The following is a 27862-nucleotide window of genomic DNA, read 5'->3' as shown; positions in this document are numbered from 1 at the left end:
TCATCACTCACAGGAATTTGACAATCTCAATCATCTGCAACTAAGCACCATGTGACTGTGTCTGTGACTTTAGCAACTAGACAATGCAGTTTGCTCAATACCACCTGACTACTCTCCCTTCCTATGTGATGTGGCAGCTTTCCATCCCATGAGGTGATGGGTTGTGTCATGCTGGTCAACTCAGTGTGGAGCATCACCTGGCATGGCTGAGGAGCCCCACATCAGTGTCTACTGCATTTGCACACAGTCGACTGAGCAACTTCTGGGATCGCTGACCTGTGAGCTCTCGGTGCCCTCTTCTCAAGCAGCTGAGCTTCTCATTTCTGCTCCCCTCTTCCAAAACACTTCTGAACATTCAGTCTCCAGGCATCACAGCTCTCCATTAACATCCTCCCTAAATCCTATCACAATGACCTCTGGGTGCTTGTCCTAACATTTCAACTTTGATAATGTTTTTCACTCTTTAATAACATTCCTGTGAAACACCTCAGGACCTTTATTGTGTTAAAAGGGCTATAGCAATGCAAGGTGTCTAACTCCATGTTACGACCTGCTTCGATAAGACTGATCACTAATTATAGCAGCAGCGATTATTCCTTTGTTCATCAGAAAAGAAATGATTTGAGGCAAGATTATGTTAAACACAAAACTTTATTTTGTTAAAGTTCATTCACCAAAAAAAAAATCAAAGTTGAACTTTGGCTGAAAAATACAAAAATGGAAGTTGCACTGTATCAGATGTAAAGATGTCCTGGGCAACATATTACATATAAAATTAACATGAAATGAAATAACAAAAATAATTCAGTTGCTAAAATATAACTTGCAAGCTAAAAGCTCATTTCTAGAATAACAGGAGTGACAAATAGGTTTTTGGAGGGGTTTCATCTTCCATCAGTGGTGTGCCCACACATGTGCATGCCAACACACACAAAACAACAAAGCTGTCTGACGAGGCAGGGCACTGAAACCATATGATTGTCAGAGATAATTCTTTAAAGTTTGTGTCACAGGTAGATCGGGTGGTTAAGAAAGCATTTAGCACTTCGTTGCTCAGACCTTTGAGTATATGAGTTAGGACATCATGTTGAGGTCATACAGGACATTGGTGAGGCCTCTTCTGGAGGACTGCATCCAGTTGTGGTCACCCTGTTACAAGAAGGATATTATTGAGCTGGAGAGGATTCAGAAAAGATTTGCGCAGGATGTGGTCGGGAATGGAAGGTTTGAGTCGTTAGGGACTTGACAGGGTAGAGTCTCAGAGGTTGTTATGAGACATGTTACATTGACCTCGGATGTAGAGGGACTGCCTTTTGGGAAGACGTTGAGTAGGTTGAGGCTGTATCTGTTGAGTTTTAGGAAGGTAAGAGACGACCTTAGTAAGACATGTAAGATTCTGAGGGAACTTGGTCGTAATTGTGGGAGAGTCTCAGGCCAGAGGGAAATGTTCTCAGTAAGGGGCTGTCCCTTTGAGATGGAGGTGAGGAGGAATTTCTTCTCTCAGTAGGTGATGAGACTTTGGAATTCTTTAGGGCAGATGGCTGTCGCGGCTGGGTCATTAACTCTACTCAAGGGTGAGGTAGAAGGATTTTTAATCAGTAAAGGAATCAAGGCCAATGGAACAAAGGTAGGAAAGTGGAATTTGAGAATGCTGGCCTACTTCTGCTCCAATGTCTTGCGGTTTTACAGTGAGGGGAAGGAAGTCCGATTCAAACATATACTGGTTTGGCGGCAGGAACAGAGCAGAGGATGGGATTGGCTGATTGCTCTACGGAGAACTGGTTTCAACTAGATGAGCTAAATAGGTCCTAATGTCTCCATGAAACCTCCAGCAATCTGTCCATCAGTATGGGTCTAGAGGAATGAAAAACTAACCTCCTGGACAAGCAAGCTGAAAGAGGAATCAGTGAGCCACTATATATTTTTTTAAGTCCTTCAATTTAAAGTGAGTTAATTAGATAGAACTGAACTGGTGCTGAGGATAACAAGGTGTAGAGCTGGATGAACACAACAAGCAAAGCAGCATCATAAGAGCAGTGTTCATCCAGCTCTACACCTTGTTATCTCAGATTATCCACCATCTGCAGTTCCTACTATCTCTGGTGTTGAGGATAATTGGCTCTTGGCGTGTGGCAATCACCTACCGACCAGTACAGGTAGTTGCGCAATAACACGTGTTTTGTTAATGCGAATTGGCTGTCACGCAATTGACGAATAGTGGACACTGTTTGGATACAGTGAACTTTCTGCTGTACAAGTATAGTGATTGTCTACAGCGTTTTCCCTGTCGCGCGACCTTCAATGGCAATTTTCTGCAGTGCGAGGTCACACGAGAACAAAACTTTTGCGTTATACCTGGATGTGAACCAAGAGTTTGTTCATTTCCCATTTGAGAGGCGGAGGTCAGGTCCCGCCAGGATCACAGTTCATGTGGCCAGCCCCAGAAGCCTGGCAAGAGAAGGTCATGAGGTTAAACCGCCTGGAATGCGCTTAAGTAGAATCGCCAAGCCTACTATGTCACAGTGCAACAGAAAGCTGGATCAGCGACTTGCTTCTACTTTCAACACCTCCATCCCCCACACACTGGGACCAGGAGTAGAGAATACTGCTTGGGAATGTCCAACGAGGGAAATGAAAAAAAATCCAAAGTCTGAATGGAAAACCTCCTTTGATCTCCTAGCAACCTGGGATGAGAATCTTGGACTGATGTAATTGAATGAGAGTCAGGGAGGTGGGGGGCCTGTGCCAGCTTCTATCCTGGCAGGCAGTGTAATAGATCTGCTGAGGTCGAACTGAATGGTGCAGTCAGGTCAATGGGTTGAATGCCCTCTCCTGTTCCCACATTCCTGAAATCGGTGTGAGGATGGGCGGAAGTACGAGCGGCACCGAATTCGGGTCAAACAAGGATCACCGAAGCAGGTGATCTGTTCACCACAGCAAAGGTTTCAAATCCTCATGGCTCATGGAGCTTAGAAATTATGAGCAAAAAGGAATGTTCAGATGGAATTTTTTCTTTTAAAATGTTCGAGGTGTCATTAAGGAGGAAAGGAAGGTAGAGAATGAGAGATTTAGGCAGGGAATTCCGGAAGTCGGACACAGGTAGGTAAAGGATCAGCCACCAATGGTGAAAAGGATTATTATCAGACTTGAGAGAGTGAAACAATGAAATTCCAAAGAATGTCTTGACAGACAGACTAGTGGTTTCGAGAGGCAAGCTAAGGTGTCCTGCGAGAGAAGGACGAAATTATTCAGATTTGAAAGGAGCTCAGGAGTGTGGATTTGAGGTCAAGCACAAAGAATTAGAATTAGTCTTTTTGTCACGTGTGCTCACATGAATTCAGTGAACAGTTTACCCTCAATGCCATCATAGGTACGAGGTACCCAGGTACACATTGCTAACTACAAATTCTCAGGGAAAAAGGAATTAGAAAATTAAGTAAATAAAAAGTCCAGCAATAAATTAGGAAAATAGAGAAATAAGAGTTCAGAACAACAGTCCTTCCACCCCAGACATTGCCAGGCTTCACCTCGAGGCCAGGAATCCAATCCGTGCTGAGGCCGATAGTTCAAATCTGCCCCGAGGCCTTGAGTTCGAGCCCATGCCGAGGCTGGGGATCCGGACTGGCTTTTACCCTGGACGTCATCGTTGCTGTCCGAGGATTGGAGGGAAAAAGAAAAAGGAAAAACCAATGCAAAAACAGAGGGCAATTAAAAAAAAGAAAAAGAATGGACCGAGCTGACGAACTCTGACTCAGGACTCCTACTCCACCGCCATCTTGGATGGCGTTGCTGGGGTTGTCCATTTTCCTACAACCTCTGTGCATACTAGAGCTCTGGCAAGAGACTGGCTCGACCCCTGGGCATGTATCACTCTTGGGGGGAGGTGGTCTGGCTAATGTCCTACTGAGGCAGGGGAAAACCTCACTTTAAATTCAGCACCAAGCATTTTGCAACAACCAAATACTTTATAGGTAAGGTTCCAATCTATCCTCCGAGTCGGTGCCCCATCAGACAGGAGTTACCAGAAAGGCAGCAAGAAGTATCCTTCCCTTTGGAGACACAGAGTATAGGGCGAGGGGTACAGACAGTAAGATTGCCAGGTCTCCAGAATTAAAGTCTGTTCCCCAGAGATTAAATTCTAATATTCAGGATACAGCTGATCAAGGCACGGCAACAATAGTAACATTTTAAAAGCACATCTTTGGCTATGAGTTGCTTTGGCTCATCTGATGGCTGTGGTTCAGTGGTTAGCACTGCTGCCTCACAGCCCCAGAGTCAAAGGTTTGATTCTACCTTCAGGCGTCTGTCTGTGCGGAGTTTGCACATTCTCCCCATGTCTGTGTGGGCCTCCTCTGGGTGCACTGGTTTCCTCCCACAGTCCAAAGACATGCAAGGTTAGTTGAATTGGCCATGCTAAATTGCCCATAGAGTGCAAGGATGTGCAGCCTAGGTGGGTTAGCAATGAGAAATGCAGGGTTAGAGGGAGGCAGTGATCCTGGACAGGATGCTGTTCGGAGGGCCAGAGTGGGCTGAATGGCCTGCATCCACACAGTAGGGATTCTAAAAATGCAAACAGCATTTTAATTTTATCATTTCCTTTCAACATTTGTGTTTACTAGTCACAGAATGGTTTTAAAAGGCCAGATTTACTTGACTGATGGTGAGGAAGAATCTAACTGAGTTATGGCAGCCCGTTTGTCGTCCAATTGGCAATAGGAAGGCACTGTCCTGTGAGAATGGCAGGAGTGTGGGAGAGGGCCACTCGGAGGTTTGAGAGCCTGTAATGAAACGTCTGGGATTCTCTTCAATCAGTGCCAATAAAATAGGCAAGTCAGGTTATCAGACAGGCTCATAAGAAGCATCTCCACACAAAAGCCGCCACAGCGTTGTTCTCCTGGTATAGAGGAATTCTCCAGCGTTGAGACCAAATCAGTCTGAAATGGCTCTCCCGAAGGAAGCCAGAACTCCCGGTGCTCATGGGAAGTTGAACTCGGAGTCGCTGATGTCTGTTACCGTGGCAAAGCTGCTGCTTGTCAGCGTTGTCACAGTGCCCGCCTCCTTCAACCCTGAAACGACAGGCAAGCTGGTTCAACTTTCCATCCCGTTTCGTATATGCAATCCTGCCCTGCACTCCTGGCCACTGTCTACCAGGTTTGGATGAACTACAAGTAAATGGTCATTGTGCCCCATCACACATTCAGGTCTAGGCAGTGGGACTTCCATTCCTCATCTGGAAGGGTCACACAATGGTTAAGAAACATCTAACTGAGTTATGGCACCCCGTTTGTCTCCCAGTTGGCAAGGATCATACAACTAACTATCCCCCAGCTTAGCTGACCTGCTCAACTGTGCTGCAGACCAGTCTTTGTAATTTTGCCCGTTCAAATTCAATTCCAACCTGAAAACCACAGTAAACGCAGGATTGAAGATCCCCAACACTGCAGTCAATCCAACCCACATTTCTCATTCTCTCACCAATGCAGGAGAGGTTGTGTTATACTACTTTGAGGCAATTTGTGAGTGGTGTTCATTTCAAGCGGCCATACAGGACAACAGCAGATGGAGCTGTAAGCTGTAAGAAGAAGGAGGAGAAACAGGAACTGTTACACAAGCAGCTGATGTGCTCCGGATTGCCAGTCACTGTTTCTAAGTCAGGAGTGAGGGTAAAGCGAATTTACGAATTTCTGCGGAGAGTTTGTTCCACATTCCCGGCCAACCTTTTGGGTTTGAGCTGTAGCTTATCAGTGGAGAATTTATTGGGAATATAAAATAACAGCTTAAAAGAAAAGCTCCAACCCAAACAAAAGTACTTTTCTCCCCAGCAAATGCCTCTCATTTCATTCAATCTCCTTGACTGCAAACACCACCTCTTGAATCACAATCGCCTTTTATGTACTCTACTGGTCCTAATTTCCTTTTTTTTCTTGTTTTGAAGACATAATAAATCTCATCTAACTGTTTGGATTCTGGTGGTTTCAAATGGCTTAACACTTCACTGTGTACATTGAACACCCATCAATTAAACTGAACCAAGGGTTTAAAAAAATCAGTCAGATAATATCAGAGCACTCCTGATCGGAGATTGAGAAACTCTGGGTACCTGTGAAATAAGAAAAGGGCAGTACTTCAGATTTTTGACGTTGCATTTGCTGAGGAGATATTTTCAACGTACATGAGGGAAATATTGTCACCGCCCCTTCACCCATTCTACCTGGGGCCAATTGGCCGCCCAAGTCCAGAAAGCTGTAGATATACCCTTCTGCACACGCACCCCCCCCCCCAACATAACACTCAGATAGAAGGAGTAAGCCATTCTGCCCCTCGATAAGATCATGGCTGAGATAGTAGGAACTGCAGACGCTGGAGAATCTGACATAACAAGGTGTAGATTTGGATGAACACAGCAGGCCAAGCAGCATCAGAGGAGCAGGAAAGCTGTTGGGCTTCAAAACCACTTCCTTTCTGATTCCCCATATCCCTTACTTGTCACAGCCTTAAAAATATGCTGGGATAGAGGCTTCATGAAGAGAACTCCAAGGGTGAAAGTCTCCATCTGTCTGAAGAGCAGACTGCAATGGCTGGGAGTTAAAGCAGCGAAACTGAATCATTCTCAACCATACCCCAGTCATGATCAGCCACCACCTCACAATTACATTTCATTCTGACAGGAGCGTCAAAAGAAGAAAGTCATTCCTTCTAAAGTCAATTTTAATCATGGGCGGGATGTGGCTAGTTTTGAGTTTGGAGGGAAGGTAGTGGAGGTCCAGGCAGGTGGTGGGACAGTGACACTTCCAACTTCTCAGGCGAGCCAGGATCTGGGGAATGGGTCCCTATGGCTAAATTCCAAACCATCCTAAGATTTTCGCCTTTCCCTAGGAGCTCACTGGCAACTTGCTGCTCCAATTGGGAAGAAGGAAAGATTTGGGGAAGCCCAATGCAGAGCCGAACCCAAGGCATTAGCATTCCCTCACAGCATGCATTTGCACTGGCCTCGTGGGAAATGTTCATTGCCATTGGATAAACATATGGATGTTAATGGAATAGTGTAGGTTGGATGGGCTTCAGCACACCATCGAGGGCCGAAGGGCCTGTACTGCGCTGTAATGTTCTATGTTCTAATGTGTGAGCAAGTCTGTGTCATTCGTGCCTCAAGGCTGTACATCATCATGGATCATGACAAATGCATTATAAGTAGGCTTCAGCTGAAATGGGGTCATTCTGAGCAGCACGGTGGCTCAGGGGTCAGCACTGCTCCCTCACAGCGCAAGGGGACCAAGTTCGATTCCATCCTCGGGCAACCGAATGTGTGGAGTTTGCACGTTCTCCTGTTGTCTGCGTGGGTTGCCTCCCACAGTCCAAAAGGTGCAGATGAGTTTGATTAGCCATGGCAAATGTGGGGTTACAGGGATAGGGTGGATCTGGGTGGGATGCTGTTCAGAGGGGCAGTGTGGACTCAATGGGCCAAATGGCCTGCTTCCACACTCTGGGGATTCTATGCTGGAATAGACCCCAACATAGCAGCAAGGAGCAAACAGGAAGGGAAACATGTCACTTTCAGGACAATACAGTACCCATTCTACTGGACAGCAGACCAACAAAATTGGTACCATCGCACTTAGTGAGAACAAAGCTCGCACTCAGGAAAACCGATGTTTACACATGTACAATATAAGCCAATCCTGAATCTATCCACAGCAAATGTGGAATATTCCAAGACCTGGAGGCAACCACCCAGAAGCCAGGCCCGTAGTTTCTGTTCCAAAGGTGGAGCATGAATAAACATTCCTGATCATTATTTGTTCATTACTTCCAGCGGATAGGCATGGTATCAGATTCGCGCTCCATGGCAACATTCAATTCTCCCAGTTTGTGCTGTCCGACATAAAAGATGGAAAATGTTGTCAGAGCTTCCATATCAGCTCCTGCTAATACACTCCTTAATAACTGGCCTTTCAACTTAATCCAAACCCTTCTTTTCTCAGGAACCTATTTTATACAAATTAAGAGAATGAGAGTCTTAGATCTAAGGTCTTCTGTGAGGCTCTGATGTTGCCTGAGAAAAGGTGCCATATTAACAGGCTAATTTCATAATTCCTCCCTGTACTCCAGTTAATTATTGACGCAGATTAGTTTTGTCTAGGTGACCAAGTCATCTTTAGGTACGACTCACCACATAAACCTCCAGCTACCCACTGATGATGAGAATAAAGCTGCTGGTCTCAGTTTAGCATTTTGCAGTGTTTTTTTTTCAATTCACTCATGGGACACTGGTGTCACTAGCTGGGCCTGCATTTCTTGCCAGTCCCTACTTGCCCAAGACAAGGTGGTGGTCAACTGCCTTCTTGTACCACTGCAGTCTAATCACTGTAGGTAGACCCACTATGCTATTAGGGAGAAAGGTCCAGGATTTTGTCCCGGTGAAGGAACAGTAATATATTTCCAAGTGAGAATGGTGAATGGCTCAGAGGGGGACTTGCAGGAGGTGGTGTTTCCATGTATCTGCTGTCCTTGTCCTTCTACTTGGAACTGGTCATGGGTTTTGGAAGGTGCTGTCCAAGGAATCTTGGTGAATTTAAATTAATGTAGTTGTTTGTTGTAATAAAGGGAAATGCAGCTGCCAATTTTGCAAACACGACAAACTCCCAGAAACAGCAGTGATCACAGAATCATAGATCAGAGAATCCCTGCAGTGTGGAAACCGCCCATTCAGACAAACAAATCCACAACGGCCCTCTCTACAGCATCCCTCCCAGGCTCACCCTCCCACTCTATCCCTGTATTTCCCATGACTAATCCACCGAACCTACACGCCCCTGGACACTATGGGCAATTTAGTATGGCCAATCCACCCTAACCTGCACATTGTTGGACTATGGGAGGAAACCAGAGCACCTGGAGGAAACCCATGCAGACACAGTGAGAAAGTGTAAACTCCACACACAGACATCCCAGGCTGAAATTAAACGTAGGTCCCTGGTATTGTAAGGCAGCTGTACTAACCACTGAGCCACTGTGCATTTTTTGAAATGAATAGGTCAATTTCTTTATTGATACTAGTTGAGAGATAACAATTGACCAGAACATCAGGAGACCTTGCCTTGCTCTTTAAATACTAGCCATGAAAACAAGAAGATTCTCATTTATATCTCATTCAAGAAATGGCACCTCCAACAGTGTAGCAGTCCCTCAGCTTCAAGGTACTGATCAGGCTTCTGGAGTGGGCTATGAATGCACGCCTTCTGACTCAGAGTTAAGAGCCATGCTGACAATCAAAGATCAGCATGTCTTTCACAGGAACACAGAAAATAAGTGCAAGAGTAGGCCATTGGCCCTTCAAACCCGCACCACCATGCAATACGATCATGGCTGATCATGCAATTTCAGTATCCTACTCCCACATTCTCTCCATGCCCCTTGGTCCCTTTAGCCACTAGAACCATCTCAGGCTCCCTCTTGAATATATCTAAAGAGATGGCCCCAACAACTTTCTATGGTGAGAATTCTACAAGTTCACAATTCTCTCAAAGAAGAAATTCTTCCTCCTCTCAGTCACAAAAGCCTGACCTCTTATTCTTAGACTAAGGCTGGTGTCATGTAAAGAGAGAGCTTTGCTGTTTAGATTGCAAGATCAGATATACCACAGCATTAAGAGAGGACCACTATCCTGACAAAATGTTTAGAGGTGATAGTAGGGCCATGCAGGAAGCAAGTTGACACCATGGCAATGCCAGCTACAGCATTTTAATTTAAGCATAAGGGTTCATAAGGAAGAACTAGACAGCATTTATGTTTTAAAGGATTGGGATAATGGAATCCCATTCCTCCAAAAACTGGGTCGTAGTCACAAACAAAAATAGATAACAGAGAACACTGGAAAAGCTCAGCAGGTGTGGCAGCGTCTGTGAAGAGAGAACAGAGTTTGACACTTCAAGTCTGGTATGATGATTACTTCAGAAGAGATAGAGAATTTCTACAGAATTTGTTGCTCATTAGAGGTATTACTGACTGCAAGAAGAACAACAAGTTTATTTATACAATTGTTAGCTATTATTGATTGTCCTGCAGATACTCAATTCAAAATAATCGCTGGTAATATCCCTCTTTCGATGTTCGATATGGCATTCCACTCTCAGCTCCTTAAACAGAGCTGTCACACTGAATTTGTTAGCATCACCATGACAACAGCAGGGAAAGCAATGCCACACAAACGTGTTAAGTCCTCTGTTCTACTGTTGCTTTAGGTCAGGAACTAGATCCAAAACGTTAACTCTGTTTTCTCTCCACAGACGCTGCCAGACCTGCTGAGCTTTTCCGGTAACTTCCATTTGTGTTTCTGATTTATGGCATCTACGGTTCTTTTGGTTTTTATTTTCTACAAATGCAGTTCCTGTGGTAATTTAAATTTAAGGGGGAAGTGAGAACATGCCATGAAAAAGGTAGGACTTTGCAGCAGAAAATGTCAAATCTATTTCGTCGGTGCCAAAGAAGGGAATTTTGAAATTATTTTTGCCATCTGAGTAAATATAGTATTGTAAGGCTACTTGCTTTCCTTTAAACATTTCCCTAACTTCTTAGGCTATGGTTCATTAAATTTGTATTGTGCAACCAAGTGAGAGAGAGATGGCTCTCTGAATTATGCTTTTTAACCTGGTCAATCCCCTGTGACTTTGCACAGACAATTACAGAAAATCCCAATGCAAAGTTTTACCTTGAAGTTTTCAAAGAAAGATGACAACATGCTCTCGGAAACAGAGAATGAATAGTACGTGGTCACAGAATAAAATGGAGTTTTGAGTGAATGGAATAGACTAAGAATTTAATGTGCAGCTCAATAGTTTCAATACCATACAATCACTGACTTTGAATCCAATACACTAAATTCAAAGGAATCATACTGAGCACATACTGACTAGCTGCCTCACAGTGAAGCAGACAGATCTATTATAAACTCAATGACAACAGTCCCTGAACAAATCAATAAATTAATGGGCTGCTGAACATCTGTCCAAATGAATAAATCAATGTAGTAACAGATAGCAGGAAATCCAGCACCTACTGTCATAGTGGGCTTACTAACAAATCAATAAACTACTGCAGCAGCAGGCAGTAGTGAATTAATAAATCCTGGGGGAAACAGACACATCAATGGATATGTTCCTTCTGGAGTTACCCAAGTGAATATTGTTGGCCACTGCACTGGAAGACTCCATGCTCTCCAGAGAGAAGTATCCTCTGGAACCATCAGACCAGTAGATGGAGTCTCATGAATTGTGGCAAGAACAGACTTTGTCTTCATTATCACTGGGTCATTGCCACTGGGAAGAGCAGCATGCTGGGAAACCTAGCCTTTGCTGAAAATAAAAGGGGGTATCCGCTCCAGGTGAAACCGCCAACCCCTTGGCCCATAGAGTGCGACTGTCCTTATAGCGTCTTTGACCCAGCTAAACGTCAGTGATGGATCGAACATTTTGGCAGTCTGGACTTCACAAATGCTCGCCACAGGCCTGAGTTTATTCTAACATCCTGGAGGGGGCTAATCTGATTAAACATCAGCCTCAAACAGATCAACACCACTCCAAACCCTCTAAACCATACGACAGGGTCAATGCAGAGAGGTTGTTTCACCTTGTGGGACAGTCTAGGGACTAGAAGTCATGATCTTAACGTAAGGAGTCACCTATTTAAAACAGAAATGAGAAGGAATTTCTTTTCTGAGAAATGGGTCTGGGTGGGGTGCTCCAACGGTCGGTCTGGACCGAAGGGCTTGTTTCCACATTGTAGGGATTCTATGAAATAAAGCAGTAAATCTATGAAAATTCTTTACAACAGGGGTCTGACAAGACTGGCTCATCACATACATTCAAGGCTGAGATAGATTTGCATTAAGGGAATCACAGGTTACAGGGAAAAGGCAGGAGAGATCGTGCAAGACACCGGCATGACACCAGAAACTTCAAAAGACTCAAGGGGCAGAGGTGAGTACAGTGGTCATCAGTAAGGGGAAGGTGTGAGGAAGATGAAATGTCAGAAGGTGGGTAAATCATCTGGGCCAGATACACCCGGAGTTCTGAAGGAGAAAGCTGAGGAGATTGTGGAGGCATTGGTGGTGATCTTTTAGGAATCACCAGAGACAGAAAGGATCCCAGGGTCTGTTTCTGTGCTGTGCAATTCTATGACTCTAAAATGTTTGGAATACAGAGCTAGCCTCAGTAATGGTGATCATGACAACTAGTGTTGTTTTTACAATCAAGTCCATCAGGTTTTTGACTGCTTTTGGCATCCATTAGATTGTAATAATTTATACACACAGACACCCAAGTCCCTCAGCAACATGAGGGATCGTAGTTTCCCGTTATTCCAGAACGACTGAAGTTTATTTTTCTTTCTTAGATCCCAAACAGATTATTTCACATCTTCTCTGAATCAATTCCATTTTGCACAGCTCCAAACCACTCATGCAATCAATGCTCTTTTGGAACTTCCAGTCTCCATCCTACTCCCCAAACATGGCTTTCAGTGCCTTGCCTAGTGTCATTGACAAACTTGGACACACACTCCTGTATTCCTATGGCTAAGCATTGATAAATATAAAAAGTGCAGATCACTGGAGAACACAAATCTTCACGTCTGATCAACCAAACTATGTACCCTTTATACCCAGTCTGTGTCTCCAAACAATTTCCATCCCATACCCTTTCCATCCCAATTTCCAATCCCGTAGCCTTTCTTCCTTGGCAATAGTCTCTCATGGATGGCTGATTATCTGCGCAACAGAATTACACCACAGAATGGGTGTGAAGTATTTGATTTATAACTCAGATACACAGCCTGACCCAACCTAAAAAGTAAATACAGACATGAAGGCATAACACTGCAGATGCTAAAAATCTAAAATGAAAATACGAGTGTTGGAATACTCAGCAAGGATTCTGAAGAGTAACGCAAAGTGTTAATGTTTTTTCTCTCTCCCCAGATGCAGCCAGAGCTGCTCAGTATATCTATCAGTTGTTCCTTTTAGTCTGTGCAGGACTGATGCATCGTAATGTCAGGACAGGAATTATGTTAGAGGCATTGTTACATTGAATTGTGGAAACTAATTCATCGCAGGCTAAGGAGCCATTCATCACAAGGTTGAGCAGTGCAAATAAAACTTGGGGGTAGGCCATGCTTTTGTTTAAGAAGAAAGAGATGGCCAAGAAAGGTAAGGAGCTGCATAGGTTTTGAGACCAATGGAACAATAGGTGAGTGCTGAATAGTGATGGACATTAGGTGCATGAAAGAACCAGTGGAGGAGGTGGAACGAGGCGGCGATATTCAAGCAGACAATCCTAGGAAGAACGGAGGGAACAGGTAGCAATAAAGTAAAGGCTTCTGTGAGAGGTGTCAGGGGAACTGTTAACATGATTAGTGTGGCAGTAGATTGCCTTGTCAAAGTCTACAGAGCCAGAACAAAATGACAGCCCATCAATGCAACTTGGACAAAGTCCTAGCCTCTGTCTCCTGCTCAAACAAGTGAGTTTTTGATGCTGAGTGTAGAAGTGTCCATGGTATTGTCAGGTTTTCTGAGAAGTTCTTTCACGCTGTTGCCTTGATAAAATCTGGGCTTTTCAGATGCACCTCAAAAGCTGCAGAACTGGCTGACCTCCCGTGTCAAAGGCAGCATCTGACACCGAGATAACACTGCGTGGAGCTGGATGAACACAGCAGGCCAGGCAGCATCAGAGAGCAGGAAATTTGACGCTTCGGGTCAGGACCCAACCCCGCACAAGTGACCTCTCACCCACAGCCTCCAACCTCATTGTTCCCCAACCCCGCACCGCCCGTTCCTATCTCCTTCCCAAAAGAAGCAGTACAATCTGAAACCGAGAGGGATCTTTGTCAGAATCAAATGGAAAGTGAACTTTTACTTTGTTCAATCCCGTGATGTGGACTTCTGCCAAAAAGGTCAGAATTTATTGCCCGATCCGAACTGCCTTGAGTTAACTGCATGGGGAATTTTTGAGGGCAAAAGACAGTCAATGATGTTAAATGCACTCTGCTGCTACCTTATGATGTTGCTGTTTCTTGGCAGCTTGCTGTGCCAAATTGGTTGCTGTTCTTCTAGCATTGGGCTGCGAATATAAACTGCAAGTTGATTTTTTTAAATGACTTACATCTAACCAGCAATAAAATGCTTCATTCAGGGGACTCCAGACCCACAGCAATGTGTTTGACTCTCATCTGCCCCCTCACATGGCCAAGCAAGCTATTCAGCTCAAAGACAGTTAGGAATGGGCGATAACTGCTGGCTTTGTCCCACATCCCACAACTGGGCTCAGCATAGTCTGAAATCTACCAAGATCGTGAGATAGAAAAGACCATTCCCAATCCAGAACAGACATGGGTGGCCAGCTCATTCTCATGTCACAACTCCGTTTTCTTAAAAAAAGGTTTTTTTAATCAACATAATCAGGATATGTATTTACCTGGAGTAGGTGGAAGTTGAAACCAGGCCTCCCACCCCAGGGGCAAGGATACTACCACTGTGCCACAAGATGGCCCTCATAACTCCATATGAAGGAAGAAGGTAAGTGTCTTTCAGCTACACCCTCAAAACAGACATCACCCAGATCCTGGTAAAAGATAGGCAGCATTCCGAGGGAGACCTGAAGACACTCGCAGCCAATAAGCAGGAGCCGCCTGTTGTAATTGAGATCATGCACCCAACAAACAAAACTATATCACAAAGATGCACCACTGAGGAGGAGGCTCAATGCTGCAGGGTCTGAAGGCAGGAAGTCAGCTCCAGGGTGCGGGGGCACACCAGCAACTGAGCAAAAACATTTATTTACAAAGCAAGTCAGTCCAGGTGCAGAGTGCACTTGCAGGTCTGTCCTAGACCACCCACATAGATGCGTCAGTCAAGAAGGCACAACAACAACAGCTCTTCTTTCTCAGGGGGATACGGAAATTCAGCATGTCCATAAGGACCCTCACTGACTTTTACAGATGCACCACAGAAAGCATTCTATCCAGGTGCATCACAGCTTTGGTATGGTAACTGCTCTGCCCAGGACTGTGAGAAACTACAGAGTTGTGAGCACAGCCCAGGCAATCTCACAAGCCAATCCTCCATCCATTGACTCCATCTACACTTCTTGTTGCCATGGAAATGCTGCCAACGTCATGAAAGACCCCTCCCACTCCGGCTATAATCACTTCCAACCTCTCCTGTCAGGCAGAAGGTACAAAATCTGAAACATAAGGACCGACAGGTTCAAGAACAGCTTCTTCCCTGCTGTTATTAGGCTGCTGAATGGACCTCTCTAATTCCAAATCTAATGTTGATCTTGCTTTTGTACACCTCCTGTGCAGCAATAACCCTCTATGCCTCACTCTGTTCAATCACCCTGTTTATCCTTATATGGTATGATCTGCCTGAAATGCACGCAGAACAAAACTTTTCACTGTACTTAGGTACATACAACAACAATAAGTCATGTTAAAAATCCTGTCTGAATCTAAGCCTTTGTTACCACTGAAGGCCGCTTCACAACACATTTACTGTAAATTGCATTTTGAAGCCATTTGGAACACCCTTAGGTTGTGAAATGTGCTTTATAAATGCAAAATTGCTCTTTCTCTCTTCACTGATGATCAAGTCCAATGGCTTAACCCACTGACTCATTGTCTCAGAGTTATCTCAATATCCAAGAGATCATACATAACAAGGTGTGGAGCTGGAGAAACACAGCTGGCCAGGCAGCATCAGAGGAGGAGGAAAACTGACATTTCATATCTGGACCCTTCTTCTGAGCCTTGTTATCTCAGACTCCAGCATCGGCAGTTCCTACTTTCTCTGAGAGATCATGATGTGAGCTATCCCCTGATAACACTTGTGTTGTCATAATTTGCAAAGTCTAATTCCATTGTCCTGCCTCTCTCAAACAGCAAAATCCCCATTCCCTCTGGCTGTAAACACCACTCCACACCCCCAGCACTACTCCCTCAGACTGCAGCCCCTGCTCCATTGGGCTTCATTGCATCATTCCTTCAGCCTGCAAACCTTTTGGATGGCCTAATATAGGATATGATGTGAACAGAAACTGAGCTGTTTGGTTTGGCAGGACAGTTTCAGATTAGGTATCAATGTAACTGAGTCATTAGTCATCTCCATGGTTTCACTTAATGCACACAGCGAGGAGCAGAGAGTGCTGAGTGTTCCTGGAACATTACAGTGACTACATCCACACTGATCACTGCTCATGAAATAAAAGCAAATGCACTGATGGCATTTCTCACACATATGTTGTGACTATGTTGGGAAAAGTGTACCAATTCCTTTCATTGTCCCACTTCTTCACTGGTCATGACCAAGGTGATGAAAATTTAACCAAGGTGATGAAATGGTCAATTGTATAGGTGTCGGACTGTAGCTGGTTTGATATTAAAAAATAGTCCACTTCAGTTAACAAATAATAATCATTTTACAACAAACGAAACTTACTCAAACAAAGTTGCAATGATTATTAACAAAAGATTTTACACAAAGATGGATATGACTCATATTCTAATATCCAGAATTAACATGAGGCAAATAACAGTAACAGAGCCTGCAAGTAGCAAGTGCCAGTAAGGTAGCTTCCCACAGATTTGTCAGGAATCCCCATTGACATTAATGACATTAGGGGCCATCCGACCTCAGTAAAATTTTACAAGGGATTTCAAGTTTTCTCTTCCAAAGGTTTAACTTCACAGTTCCCCACAAGCTACTCAGTCACGGTAGCCATGATGTGGAGGTGCAGGTGTTGGACTGGGGTGGACAAGGTCAGAAGTCAGACGACACCAGGTTATAGTCCGACAGGTTTATTTGAAACCGTAATGCTTTTCGAGCATTGCCCATTCATCAGGTGTTTTTGTCAATACGTGTAATCTTCTTGGAGATCCCCTCGACTCTGAGCTGGGATTCTGTGATGTCAATGGTAGCCGTGATCTGGAGGTGTCCTTCACCTGACGAAGGGGCAACACTACGAAAGCTTGTGGTTTCAAATAAGCCTGTCGGACTATAACCTGGTATCGTCTGACTTCTGACTTAGTCAATCACAGACTGCCTCAATGCTCCAGTTCTGTTGGTTCACTGTTCCTTTCTGGAACTATGTTTCTCCTGGTTCTGGAAGCTACAGTTCAGTGCCAACGCACTGGCACAACTCCAGCTTTACACAACTAGCTAGCCTCCCCAAATTAGTACGGCATCTAGGTTTCTTTGAGCTCCAATCCTCCTCAGCTGCACCAAGCAAACGCTACCCGTGTTTTCTTTTTAATTCCATTCTCTCTTGCACAAAATTCTTACTTGCTCACAGGCAAATAAGGGCAACACCTTATACATTCCCACATCTCCTCCATGGTTCCCAGGAATTCTGAGTCCTAACTGCACATGCTCCTAGGATCTCTTCCCAACAACAGAGGACCAGAAGCCTTCAGTTGCCTTCTCCACAGCAACAGCTCTCATCCTGCATGCACCCTATTTCTGACTCTCTCTCATCCACTGCCTTAGTAACTCCAACTGACCTTTAACCTTTGAACTACCCTGAACTGTTTTGAATGACCTACTGGAAACCTCCCAACCAGCTCTGCCTTTGATCCAGGCAATATTGAATTTAACAATAAATAGAATAGTCAAAAGTAGAACTCTGTTCCCTGAATATTACAATTCTCGCAGATTTCTAGTTTACATAGTACAAATTGACACAAAACAGCAGACTGCTATGCATTTAATAGGAACAGCTGGTCAGACCTAATTCATGTTAAAATTCTAGAAGTATGTATGCTGGTATAATGTATATAAAGTATGGAACTATTTTACAATGCAGAATTTATTCCGGGAGAAGGAAAATACAACTTGCTTTCATCGTGACCTCAGGATGTTCTTTATCACTGCAAAGGCAATAAATCTGATTTAAAGCATAGCACAGTAAAAGCAAGAAACATGGCAGTGAATATGTACGTAGCAAACTCTCACAAACAGCAATGTGATAACAGTCACATGGTTTGTTCAATAATGTTGATTGAGGGATAAATATTGGGCATCAGTGAGAAGTATCCAGCCTATTGTCACCTCATGCCCCTTTTACACTCATTGCAAGTGCCGATGGGGCCTTAGCTAAAGGTCTCAATTGAGAGAAAGCACCTCCAACACTGGAGCACTCCCTCAGTGCTGTGCAGGACTGCTGGCCTGCATTATGAGCACTATTCTCTGTAGTGCTGCTTTGATCCTAGAGTTTTAGCTTCTCAGGTGAACACATCACCCACTTAGCCATGGCTGACGTATGACATCCGACTGGAAGGGCAACTTATGTATCAGGCTGGATAAGACAAAGTTAAGGAAGTTGCTGTTCAGTGGATTGGTCTTCCTGAAGGGAGGAAACAAATAAAGGGCTTGCTTGAAAAAGTTGTTGTGAAAAATAACGCTGAATCAATGGCTAACATTGATAGAGTCAGTACAGAAGATCAGAAAGGACTGCAGATTGAAACAGGAGGTGGATAATTGCAGGAAACGAAATGAAAGACCTAGGTGTTATACAATGGAAGACAAATGATTTTGAACAAAGTCCAAGTCCATCTTCGTAATCAGAACTTTATTTCAGGCAACCCCTTCCCAAGCTGGGGTTAAACACTTATTAATGATACAACTTTCGGAATCTGACCAAAACTATTTGATATGGACCACATCCTCCAATCATAAGCAATAAATTCTTAGCATATAGAACCCACATTAGTGCGGATGACAATTTACAGTTTAACTTATCTGCCAACATTTCTACAACCACTTTATCCCTCACTGCATTGCACATTTCACATACTCCATTGTTAAAAGGGCTTTCTGTTGTCTAATTCAAAACTATGAAGTTTACATTTGTTCACAAATCTCTGAATTCATCATCTGGGAATTCCCCTCTCCTTGTCAGTTATTAGTTAGCAATTTTGCTAGTGAGCCAAGGCCAATCCCATCCACTTTTCCATTATCCTATCCACATTTTTTTTGTTTTAACTGGGTGTTATTGTTTTCTGACAAATTCTGGTTACAAAAATCTACACAACGTGAAATGACGATGTTTCTTTCTCTATGCCATACCTTTAAATCCATTGCCACTAACTCATTAGAGTCTCTTGCTAAGGGCAGACTTCGATAATGTCTTTCAATACTTCTCACAAATCTCACATCTATCACATCTCTTCTATGAATTTATCATACGCCGCATCTCTCATGCATCCTTTCCTAAAATTTTTAACCTTTTAGAGGACAGATAGGCATGCTACCCGTGTAATTTTAACAAAACTGACTTTTTTGTATTCTAAATTAACACTTAATTTATTCAGTGGAGAGGTTACATTCTATTAAAGAGATACAGGAGCGTCTTGATTGTATAAATTGCAGATTCACAGATTTTCCTGGTACAATAGCTTTGTCATGTACCATACGCTGTTTCATGCATATTTCCATCATCAATGGCCTAATGAACAGTGGCATTTCATTGGGCACTAATTTAAACTAATAAAATGATCAGTCTGTTGAAAGATTGCAGAATGTTATCATCTATGTTACTCAGTATCTAGGTAGCATCTTTGCCAATCCATTCTGCACACACTGTATTTGGCCATTAAGATCATAAGAAATAGGAACAGGAGTAGGCCATTTGGCCCCTTAAGCCTGTTCTGCAATTCACTAGAATCATAGCTGAACTCACATTCCTGACATTGACTTTCCTGTCCTTTGTCCAGAACCCTCAATTCCCCGAGTGATCAAGAATCTGTCTCAGCCCCAAAGAACTCTGACCCCACAGTACTCTATAAAAGGAGTTCCAAAGACACTCAACTCTCTGAGAGCCTTCCAAATGCCTCCAGTTCCACTTCAGGCCTGACTCCATCCTGCCCCAGCTCCCCCTACCACCTACCACCCACCCCACACCCTTCAGGACATCACAATATGGGGGAACCTCTTTTAAATGAACCAGGTCTGTCAGGCCAGGAGGTTTGACTTCCCTGGACAAAAATCCAGCCATTACAGCGCAGTTGCAAAGACTGCTTCTGGATGGAAGCACAGCACGTTGCTTGGCGTGGCATGGTGCCTCAGTGATTACCACTGCTGCCTCACAGCGCCAGTGTTCGATTCCAGCCATGCAACGGTCTGTGTGGGGTTTGCACGTTCTCCCCGCATCTGCGTGGGTTTCCTCCGCTTTCCTCCCACAGTCCAAAGATGCGCAGGTTAGGTGGATTGGCCATGCTAAGTTGCCCACAGAGTTCAGGGACGTGCAGCCTGGGTGAATTAGCCATAGGGAATGTGGGGCTATGGGGTTAGGATGGGATGTTCTTTGAGTGGGGGAGGGGTCAATGCAGAATTGATGGGCCACATCCGATGTGTTAACTGGGATGAGAGCAATCTGTAAGATGGACCCATTGCAGACGGGCACTGATGGGGTTAGGGGAGTGGCACATGAAGGGATAAGGCTGCAGCAAGAATGCAGGTTTTTAATCTTTATTCTCTCATGGGATGTGGGTGTCACAAGCAAGGGCAGCATTTCTTGCCCATCCCTAACTGCCCCTCGAACTAGGTGGCTTACTGAGCCAGAGGACAGTTAAGAGTCAACTGCATTGCTGTGGGTCTAGAGTCATGGCTGAGGATGGCAGATTTCCGTCCCCCTTGGACAGGTAGGGTTTTACACCAATCAATATCATGGTTAGCACTGAGACCAGGTTTCAATTCCAGGTTTATTGTTACTGCTGGAAGTTCCTGGTGCTGGGCTATGGCACATCCGACTGTCATTTGTGATCCTCTCCCATGCCACTCTTCCTCATTTGTGACGGCTCTGTGGGATCCATCATTCCAGCCGGGCCTAAGTCGATCCTGCTTTCTGTTGCTCTCCACTTTGCCCTTTAGAAGAGCGCCCTTAACTTTGATCAAATGACCAAATACGGACATTTTCCACTGTGGAAGTTACCTCTTATTATTTATTAAAAGAATACTTACTTGGTTATATTTAAATTTCATTAGCTGCCATGGTGAGATTTGAGCCCACGCACCCCCAACACGTTAGACTAGGCATCTGAGTAACAACACAGGGATATTACCACTCCACCACCATCATTACACTTAGTGACAGAAGGGAGTAAGTCATTCATGTTCATGTATAATGATGCTAACTGTGATTCAAGTATGTTTTAGGGGGATGGTGGCACATTGGGAATGTCATTGGACCAACAACCCAGAGAATAAAGGAAAGGAAAGTGACTGACAAGGCAACACCTTTGAGAACATCAAAAGCAGTCTTGTCTGAGCTATTACTGCTTTTTACCAACTGTGGACACAAAGCCTGTTCACCTTTATTGCTTGGAAACAGGCTAGAGTGTTTGGCTATGATTACCATTCCAAATCTACAGTACCGCCTGGTACCAGGAGGTACAAGTATGTATGTTCCCTGCTGCTAAATATAGTCTGTTATCAACAAGACGCCTGCATTCATGGGCCTGAACATGAAAGGCATTGTTTGTCCCCAACTGAACATCATCATATTTACCTAAGATCGTTCAAAATTATGCACAGGCCTCAGCTGTGAATAGTTTTCATTTAGGAGAGGCCAAATGATACAGAAATAACAGTGAAAGGTGGGGTTAAAAGAAAGGCTGGGTGGGGCGGAAGAGTCTGGAAAGTCACTGGGCTGAATCTTAAGTGTGACTAGTGTCGAGTGTTTTGGAGAGATTCTCACTCTGAGACCTAGCACACCATTTCTTACCAAACGTACCTCATTAACTACCCATCCCACCGCTACGGTGTCCCTCTTGTCTAATCTTATCCCTCCCTTACCACGCACCATTCCTGGAATGACTCACCACTCAGCGGACATCCAGTATTCCTTAAACTCCCAATCCCTGGAAGGCCAATATGGAACCAGTCGAGTGTTTCCAATCTGTCGCAGTCTCTCACCAGCAATGTCATGGCACAACAGCCTCAAAGCCACAATGCTCACAGCACACAGCCAGCATGGCTGACATTCCCCCATACGTATAACCCCATTCTAGAGTCATAGAATTCCTACAGCGTGGAAGCAGGCCATTCAGCCCATCAAGTCCAAACCAATCCTCCAAAGAGCATACCAACTCCTGCATTATCCCTGTAGCCCTGCATTCCCCATGGCTAATCCACCTAGACAGCACATTCTTCGACACTTTGGACAATTTAGCACAGCCAATCCAACTAACCTAATTCTCTCACCATCACTGCTGTTCACCCACTGTGTTGGCCTGTCTATCACTGCATCCCATCTAAATGCCCACTAATTCACTGCTACTCTGTCCACCGTGCCCACTGGAGACCCGCATCTTGGCATTGTCCGTTACGCACAATCAAGCAATTGGACACAACCAAACGTGAGCTTTTATTTACAGCCACAGACTCAGGTTTACCCCCACAACACAAACTAAATCCTGGCATCATGACGAATGACTATTTTCCTACTCCATGATGGTCTACTTTACCCAGCTCTCATCCACTGGAACCGGGTGTCATCAAGGTTCTGTCCGGCTCATAGAGCCCAATACAGTTGAGTTCTCTCATGGTTTTATAACAGTTTCTCATTCCCCTTCATAGAAGCCTGCTCCTGTTCCCCTAGTTCCTCAGCATCCATCACATCACCTCATTGCTTGCACCTCATCACCCCACTGTGCAAAGCCCAGCTCACCAGGATGTTGCAGTACACTCTGTTTGGACTGTACTGATAACACAGCTCAACTGACCATGAATGGAACACTTTCCCACTGACAAATGCTGCAGCAGTGTGATATGGTCCTCTCAGTCCCACCTGGGGGAAGCCAGCAACATTCCCGAATCCTAATGCAGAACTGACCTCATCTACCGAAGCGGTGTGACAGTGTACCATTGGACATTGACACTGTCCTGATGTACTGTTGGGAGTACAAGTTAGAGATTCCACATAGCTCATCCTGGAAGGAGCCAGTCACACAGACAGATCAAAGTGACTGTCACCTAGAGAGCCACTGAAAAAGGATGGACCCCACACTCCAGCATCCGGCATAATCCTGTCACTGTATCCCGGAAGACACACAGCCTGCACTAATGCTGCATCCCAGTCATCCCCGGGAAATAAGAGCGAGGCTGAGAGGTCCTTGTCGCTCAGATTCCCGTCATCAATATATTTGGTGTGATTCTTCACCTCTGGATCCACTTGTGACTTTTCACCTCTGGATCCAACAATCTTTCAGCGGGGTATTCAAAATCTCAACAGCTCACTTTGTAAAATCATTGCTCTTGCCTTAAATCACTGTCCTCTGGTTGCAGACCCATCTCCACAATTTCTACTTACTGGGTCTATCAGAACACAGTGAGAGTGTGAAGGCTGCCAATAAATCATCCTTTAACCTTCCCAGCTGTAAAAGCCGCTATCCCAATTTCTCCAGCCTCTCCACATACCTCAAATGATGCGAACCTGGTATTACTCCATAGATCACTGTTGCCTTGACAACGTTAAAGTGGGCCTTCAGGATTGGATGCACCACACCGATCCAGTTTTTTTAATAAATGCTTTGCATAACATCCTTCCTTTTGTACTCGCTGCCTGTAATCATAAAGCCAACGATCTCTTTATTTTTCACAACCTTCTGCATTCTCCCTGCTAGGATGTGAGTATATATGCGTCCTGTGTAACCTAGCCATTTAATGTACATTTCCCCTCCTCATTCTTGCTACCAAACTGCCTCAAGAGCCTTTAATTTTGAACCAAGAGTTATCAGGACAGCTACCTCAGAGATAACCCACCAACCAAGCATCCTAATGGTCTTGCTTCTTTATCAATTGCTGTGAGCTTTCTTATTATTGTGAAGTTGAGTGATAGGGTCAGACAGCACGAAAACAGACCCTTCAGTCCAACCAGTTCATGCCAACCATAATCCCAAACCAAACTAGTCCCACCTGCCTGCGATTGGCTCATATCCCTCGAGAACTTTCCGATTCATGTACTTATCCAAATGTCTCTTAAACATTTTAACTGTGCCCACATCCGCCACTTCCTCAGGAAGCTCATTCCACACTGTGTAAAAGATTTGCCCCTCATTTCTCAGTTTAATCTTTCACAATTCTGTTTAAAAATATGTCCCCAGTTGTGAAATCCTCCATGCTATAGAGATAAGACACCTGTCATTCAACTTATTTACACCCTTCATGATTTTATAAACCTTCACAAGGTCACCACACAACCTCCTACACTCCAATGAAAAAAATCCCAGACTATCCAGCCTCTCTTGATAACTCAAACCCTCCGAACCCATCAATATCCTGGTAAATCTCTTCCTAAACCCCTCCAGCTTAATAATATCCTTCCTACAACTGGGTGAGCAGGATTGGACACAGAGGTCCAGAAGAGGCCTCACTGATTCTTACTCATGAGGCGTGGGCATCATTGGCTGGTCCAGAATTTATTGCCTGCCCATAGTTGCCCTGTGGAAGTTGGTGGTGAGCTGCCTTCTTGAGCCACCACAGCCCCTGTGTTGTGCTGGTTGTTACATGAATGAGTATTAGATTAAGTGTGACTACTCACTAAACATAGATATATCGCAGGCAGAGGGAAAGAATGTAAAACATGCCCACCTTCCTGCAAGGGAAGACAGAAGAATCCAGCATCTAACACCCACTCACTTGGAAGGTGCAAGAAACTCAAGGACCTCTCTCCCTGACAATGCTCAACCATCGGTGGACGTTGTCAGATGGCCACAGTCAGTGAGGGAAGCAGTGGGCAAATAAAAATTGTCTGGGGGCCAGTAAATAACAGGGTACAATGAGATGGCTGAGCACTAAGCAACGGCTTAAGACAACAGGATGGCTAGCTACAATGACAAGGACACTAACACTGGGCTGGCTGGTCACAGCGAGGCTGCCTGAGACAGCCAGAGGCAGTGAGATAGTGGCTGGAAACAGTGGGACAGCCAGAATAAATTCTTACATTCTGCCTTTCTAAATACCTACCCATTAGCTATACTTTAAGCTTTAAGTTTAACTGTCATTTTTGTTGTTTATTCAAGGACAGTGAGCTTCACTGGTAAAGCCAGCACTCACTACCCATCCTTAGTTGCCCGAGAAGATACTGTTCCCTGACTCCAAACACTGATCGTATTCAGTAGTCTATTGTGTCACACCTTGGAAATGTACTTACAGTGCATACTGCATTAACTCCATCTGCTCACCTTGTCACTTGTTCATTTAATACGAGGTTGGCCTAGCTGACTTTGCCTTTCAGAATCTATGTTGGCTATTTATTATTCAGTTTTGTGACTGGATGAAATGAAATGGCTAGACATAAAGAGGTGACAGAGATCAATGGTCAACAAACTCCGTGATATGACTGCACTGAGATGACTGGGCACAGCAAGCTAACAGAATATTAGGAGGTGACCAGACTGAAGGAGATGATTGGTTGGAATGGGAGTTAGAATATTGGCTACAGTGAGATCCCATAGAATTGTATGAGGCACATAGTGCAGAAACAAGTCCATCTGGCCAAAGTTCACATGCCAATGTTCATATTTTATTTGTGCATCCTCTTATCCTTCGTCATGTTGGCTCAATGGTTACCACAGTTGCCTCACAGTGCCAGGGATTCAGGTGCGATACCACCCTTGGGCAACTGTCTTTGTGGAATTCGTACAATCTCCTCGTATCCGCAAGGGTTTCTGTTGGGTGCTCTGGTTTCTTTCCACAGTCCAGAGATGAGCAGGTAAGGTGGATTGGCCATGCTGTATTGGCCATAGATTCCAGGGGTCTGCAGGCTAGGTGGATTAGCCACGGGAAATGCAGGCCTACAAGGGGAGGGGGGGTCAAGTCTGGATGGGCTGCTCCTTGGACGGTCGGTGTGGACTCAATGGGCCAAATAACCTACTTCAATGTTGTAGGGATTCTATGACTCTATCTAATTCAGTCACAATTGACTTCCATTCCCTTATCATCTACTTTCCTAGTTTCCTCTTAAATACTTCTACATCAGTGCATGTGTCCCACATTTTCACCACTCCTCAGGTAAAACATTTCTTCTTCCTTGAGATCCATGTTCATAGATCCCTCAAAGTTGCGACCCAAGTTGATAGGGTTGTAAAGAAGGCGTATGGTGTGTTGGCTTTCATCAGCAGGGGAACTGAGTTTAAGAGCCGCAAGGTTATGCTGCAGGTCTATAAAACTCTGGTTAGACCACACTTGAAATATTGTGTTCAGTTTTGGTCACCTCATTGTAGGAAGGATGTGGAAACTTTACAGAGGGTGCAGAGGAGATTTACCAGGATGCTGCCTGGACTGAAGGACAGGTCTTATGAGGAAAGGTTGAGGGAGCTAGGGCTTTTCTCATTGGAACAAAGAAGGATGAGAGGCGACTTGACAGAGGTGTACAAGGTGACTACAGACATAGGTAGAATGGATAGCCGGAGACTTTTTCCCAGGGCGGAAATGACTATTACAAGGGGGCATAATTTTAAGTGATTGGAGGAAGGCATAGGGGAGAAGTCAGAGGTAGGTTCTTTACACAAAGAGTCGTGGGTGTGTGGAATGCGCTGCCGGCAGTGTTGGTGGAGTCAGATACATTAGGGACATTTAAGCGACTCTTGGATAGGCACATGGATGATAGTAAAATGTAGGGTATGCAGGCTAGTTTGATTTTAGTAGGATAATAGGGCGGCACAACATTGTGGGCCAAAGGGCCTGTACTCTGCTGTACTGTTCTATGTTCTAAGCACAAAACTCCTTCTTTGATCTTTTTGATGACTGTCTTAAAATGATGGTCTCTGGTTGCACGCTTCACCATCAATCTTGCTTCAGATAGAAAGCCAAAATTCTCTATTACACAGAAAAATAAGAAATTTGCAAACAAAAACAACATCCTTACTTTCTTGGTTTATTATTTTCCTCTTTTGTCTTGAAATGAGATCTCTCCCCAGCTGCTCCTTTGCAGTTCTCTCAAGAGGATGGACCTCTCACCTCCATGTAGATAGGCAAAGGAGCCTTGGAGACGGTATCTCCAACAATACAGCACTCCCTCAATATGGCATGCAAGTGCCAAGGATAATGTACTACAATCCCAGAACCTTTGGGTTTAGAGGTGAAAATGCACTGAGCCAGCTTGTTCCCCTCAATGTGAATCATGAAAGAAGGGGAAATGTACAAGGCAGCAGAACACAAGGAAGTTCAGAAAGGTACTAAAACACCACAGATAAATCAAAAACACAAGGAAAGCTGTGGCAGAGAGGAAGAACTTTGAATGTAAAACAAGTTCCCTGCTCTTTAGGTGTTCAAAAGTGCTTCACACCCAATAAAGCAGCTCTGTATCGTTGCACTGAAGTCATACTCAGCAGCTACTTTGTAAATTGCAAGGTCCAACAGTGGGAATGAACTAAATGGTCAGATTGTCAAATTTCCATATGGACATTAAAGTTAGTAGCAAAATCATGGCTCATCTAACCGCAACTTCATCTCCATGTCCTTACCTACACTCAGTAGCCTGGCCGAACAAGAAATCTCCATCTCTGTCTTAAAGGTATTCAAAGACTTTCTGCTTCCACCACCATTTAAGGAAGAGGGTTCTAAAGACTCATGGCTCTCTGAGGGAAAAGGTTTGCTTTTCCATCGTTTTAAGACAATCATCAAAAAGATCAAAGAAGGAGTTAGTGCATAGAACACAGAACAGTACAGCACAGTACAGGTCCTTTGACCCACAATGTTGTGCCGACCTATTATCCTACTAAAATCAAACTAGCCTGCATATCCTACATTTTACTATCATCCATGTGCCTATCTAAGAGTTGCTTAAATGTCCTAATGTATCTGTCTCCACCATCA

The 27862-nt window shown here is 44.4% G+C and overlaps 1 protein-coding gene across 4 annotated transcripts in view; it reads right to left on the bottom strand.

Annotated features, from left to right (window-relative positions):
* dzip1l (DAZ interacting zinc finger protein 1-like) overlaps positions 1–27862 on the bottom strand; it is a 173644-nt gene that overhangs the window by 38068 nt on the left and 107714 nt on the right. For 3 of the 4 annotated variants that reach the window (XM_048542812.2, XM_048542811.2, XM_048542813.2), the window contains one exon: positions 726–5066. The exons of the other annotated variant lie outside the window; for it this stretch is intronic. In XM_048542812.2, the coding sequence (XP_048398769.2) occupies positions 4975–5066 (92 nt within the window). In that variant the 3' untranslated portion in view covers positions 726–4974. Of the gene's footprint in view, positions 1–725; positions 5067–27862 lie in introns of those variants that run through there. 4 annotated transcript variants of the gene reach the window in all.

Source organism: Stegostoma tigrinum, chromosome 14, assembly GCF_030684315.1.
Source record: "Stegostoma tigrinum isolate sSteTig4 chromosome 14, sSteTig4.hap1, whole genome shotgun sequence".
Lineage (NCBI taxonomy): Eukaryota > Metazoa > Chordata > Chondrichthyes > Orectolobiformes > Stegostomatidae > Stegostoma > Stegostoma tigrinum.
Note: the sequence above shows the minus strand (reverse complement) of the source record. Positions and strands in the feature narration are given on the sequence as shown.